Below are 3463 nucleotides of genomic sequence, written 5' to 3' on the forward strand. Positions count from 1 at the left end.
TGATTTGTAATGACCTATGGGTCACATACTATTATCCTTGCTTCTATTCATTGAAGCATACTTTGGTTGTTAAACATTGATGTTGGTTAAGACATCACCTTTTACCATGAATGCAAACGTATTTTGAAATAGCATATAGTGTTTGACCTTGTAATGATCCTGTTGTTGATGATTCATACACGATGGTTTTGTACGGGGCATCACAATGGTCAATACATCAACTTGACGTGAAAAATACTTTCTTACACGGGTCATTAAATGAAACAGTGTACATGCACCAACCAATGGGTTTTCTTGACTCGCAACATCCCGACCATGTTTGCCTCTTAAAGCGTTCTCTTTATGGCCTAAAATAGGCACCACGTGCATGGTACTAATGTTTTGCTGATTTTGTTTCTACTATCGGATTCATTCATAGCAAATGTGATCACTCTCTTTTCGTTTATCACAATGGGAATAATATTGTTAATCTTCTACTATATGTTGATGACATAATTTTGACAACTTCATCCACAACATTACGTGATCACATTATTCATCTTCTAGCCAAGGAATTCGCTATGAAAGACTTAGGCCCTTTGAGTTTGTTTCTTGGTATTTCGGTAGCACGAAATGGTACAGGTCAGTTTCTCACTCAAGTGGCTTATGTACGTGACATTATAGAACGTGCAGATTTGCTTCATTGTAACCCGGTCAGCACCCCTGTCGACACTCTGGGCAAACAAAGCTCGGTAATTGACAAACCATACTCTAAACCGACACTATATCGTAGTCTAGCCGGGGCACTTCAATACTTAACCTTCACTCGCCCCGACATCTCCTATGCGGTTCAACAAGTTTGTCTCCATATGCACGCACTGAATGAAGCACATATGCACGCCTTGAAACACATCATACGCTACATCAAAGGTACAGCCTCTTACGGACTGCATATTTCAAAAAGTAACAGCTCATCCCTTGTTTCCTACACCGATGCCGATTGGGCGGGATGCTCTGACACCCGTCGATCCACCTCCGGGTATTGTGTTTATTTAGGCGATAACCTAATTTCATGGTCATCAAAAAGACAACGAATTGTATCACGTTCGAGTGCCGAGGCCGAATATAGGGGAGTTACGAATGTAGTTTTCGAAACATGTTGGTTGCGTAATCTACTTCTTGAATTTCACAAACCACTCGCTAAAGCAACGCTCGTTTATTGCGATAATGTAAGCGCAATTTATTTGTCTGGCAACCACGTCCAACACCAACGCAAAAAGCATATTGAGCTAGACATCCATTTTGTACGAGAGAAGGTGGCACGTGGTCACGTTCGGGTGTTGCATGTACCGACTAGATTTCAGATTGCCGACATCTTTACTAAAGGTTTACCACGTATTCTATTTGAAGAATTCAGACACAGTCTATGCCTTCGAGATTCGAACCCCACAATATATAAATATAATATATTTACTGTAACATTACATGTCAATATTATAGTCACTGTCGATAGTATATGTACAAGTAAAGAGTCAATTGTATAGTACTGTAAAATAGAATAGTTAGTTCAGTTCAACTCACTTCCTTGTATATATATACTATCGACAGTGACTATAATATTGACATGTAATGTTACAGCAAATATATTCTATTTATATATTGTCTTATAGTGATATTCATCGATTTAAAGTGCTGGTAAACATTTGTTGTTGTATAAATTGACAAATAAGTGAGAAAGGAGATGTCAAAGGGAAAAATCTTCTTTTCGTATTTTTTGTTGTAATAATAGAGATAATTAAAAAGTGATAAAAGGAGAAATAAATTGAAACAAGGGTGCTAGTGATTTTGTGTTATGGTGAAATGAGAGGATGTCGTTAAATTTGGAAGGAGGTAAATGAGTTGTGGAAGAAAAGAAGCTAAATTGACGAAAATACTCGCATGCTATGCATGTGACACAACTTTACGTAGTTTTTAACAGACGTTAGTTACATGGATTATAGGTGAAAATTTGCAAAACTACGAGGACAGTTCATGGACGAAAAATAATTTAGGGACTAAGCGCGTAATTTGTAAAAACCATAAGGATTGTCTACTAATTTTGTCTTATAACTATTACTCCGTATAATTACTAAAGCAAAGCAGAAAAACTCTATGGAATTATATATAGTTAACTATTTAAATATGTTTCATAATTGTGCTATCAAGAGTGCCTCTAAGAACCGCCTCCGTGGCACAATGGTTCAACCCCAATACCTTGAGTATTGGGTACAATTAAGGTCAGGGGTTCGATCCCTGACTATGTAAAAAGTCCGATAGGGAAGTTTTACCGACCCATATGACCCGATACACATGCAAGGGCGAAGCTTGAACGTTGCGTTTGGAGGTGCCAAATTTTGTTTAATGTGTGATATGTTTTAGCAAGAAAAAACGCTAACTTTTGTGGACAAAATTGCACATATTATACACAATTTAGGTGACAATATCGATCGTAATTGTACATCATCATATCTAAGTTAACTTCTTAAACTTTAGTTTTAAAATTGATTTCAAGGTTAAAATGCTCAAGAAATATGAAAGAATGAAGTAGATTATTGATGAAAACAAAATTTGCACGCCTTCACCATTTTCATCATATATTCTTCAAACGGACTCCGATTGAGTTGACTCAAAACCCCTAACGTCCGTAACTCAAAGGGCTACAAAATACCATTACTTACTGAAACTTTTGGAGGGGCGAGGGCCCCCTCCTGCCCCTAATAAGCTCCGCCTCTGTAACATGCCGTATGTATTGATGGATCGGGACTCTGTTATGCGGTTCGGGTTTCTGCCCGAAAACGCTTGTGCGCTTGGAAAATGATCGGGTGGGTGGTTCCCTTTCCCGTCAGTGATTACAAACTCGACTTTTAAAAAAAGTGTCTTTGATTGTTATCGTTAACACAGTATACAATTAAATAACTACTACTCCATGAGTTTAAAATTAATAATTCACTGATATTGAAAGTAGTTTTATATATGTTAATAAGCAACGTAAAAAAAGTTCTTTTTTATCACTTTTTTTTTAATATTCTGTTATGTACAAATGTTTTCCGATTATCACCCAAATTTGTCAATTCAGGCATCGTTAAGATTGTCACAAATATATATGTTATTACTATACATTGACACTCATTATTTTTTGTAGAATTTGTTAAATGTCGGTTTTAAGGACCGTCGTACGTATATCGAAAGTGTTTGTTTTTGCATTTTGAAAATTATTTATTCTTTTAAGTAATTAGAATTAGATTAGATAGTCAGCTGCATCAAACTTGTTATGCGTCATTGGTGTTTTGTTCGAATTAATTATGTTTTTTGATATTACAATAATATAATAATTTGTATTTTAGTTATTACTCCGTAGTAAATCAAATTATGTTTTTTGATATCACAATAATATAATATTTTGTATTTTAGTTATTGGTAAATCAAATTATATGATAATTTAACA

At 35.5% G+C, this 3463-nt stretch overlaps 1 protein-coding gene across 1 annotated transcript; it reads left to right on the forward strand.

Annotated features, from left to right (window-relative positions):
• The first annotated feature begins 560 nt into the window (after nucleotides 1–560).
• LOC139860415 (uncharacterized mitochondrial protein AtMg00810-like) lies at nucleotides 561–1523 on the forward strand. Its single transcript, XM_071849175.1, has one exon. It carries the CDS (start codon nucleotides 561–563, stop codon nucleotides 1521–1523), a length of 963 nt encoding a protein of 320 aa, XP_071705276.1.
• Nucleotides 1524–3463: the final 1940 nt, after the last annotated feature.

The sequence above is a fragment of the Rutidosis leptorrhynchoides genome, chromosome 7, assembly GCF_046630445.1.
Source record: "Rutidosis leptorrhynchoides isolate AG116_Rl617_1_P2 chromosome 7, CSIRO_AGI_Rlap_v1, whole genome shotgun sequence".
Classification (NCBI taxonomy): domain Eukaryota; kingdom Viridiplantae; phylum Streptophyta; class Magnoliopsida; order Asterales; family Asteraceae; genus Rutidosis; species Rutidosis leptorrhynchoides.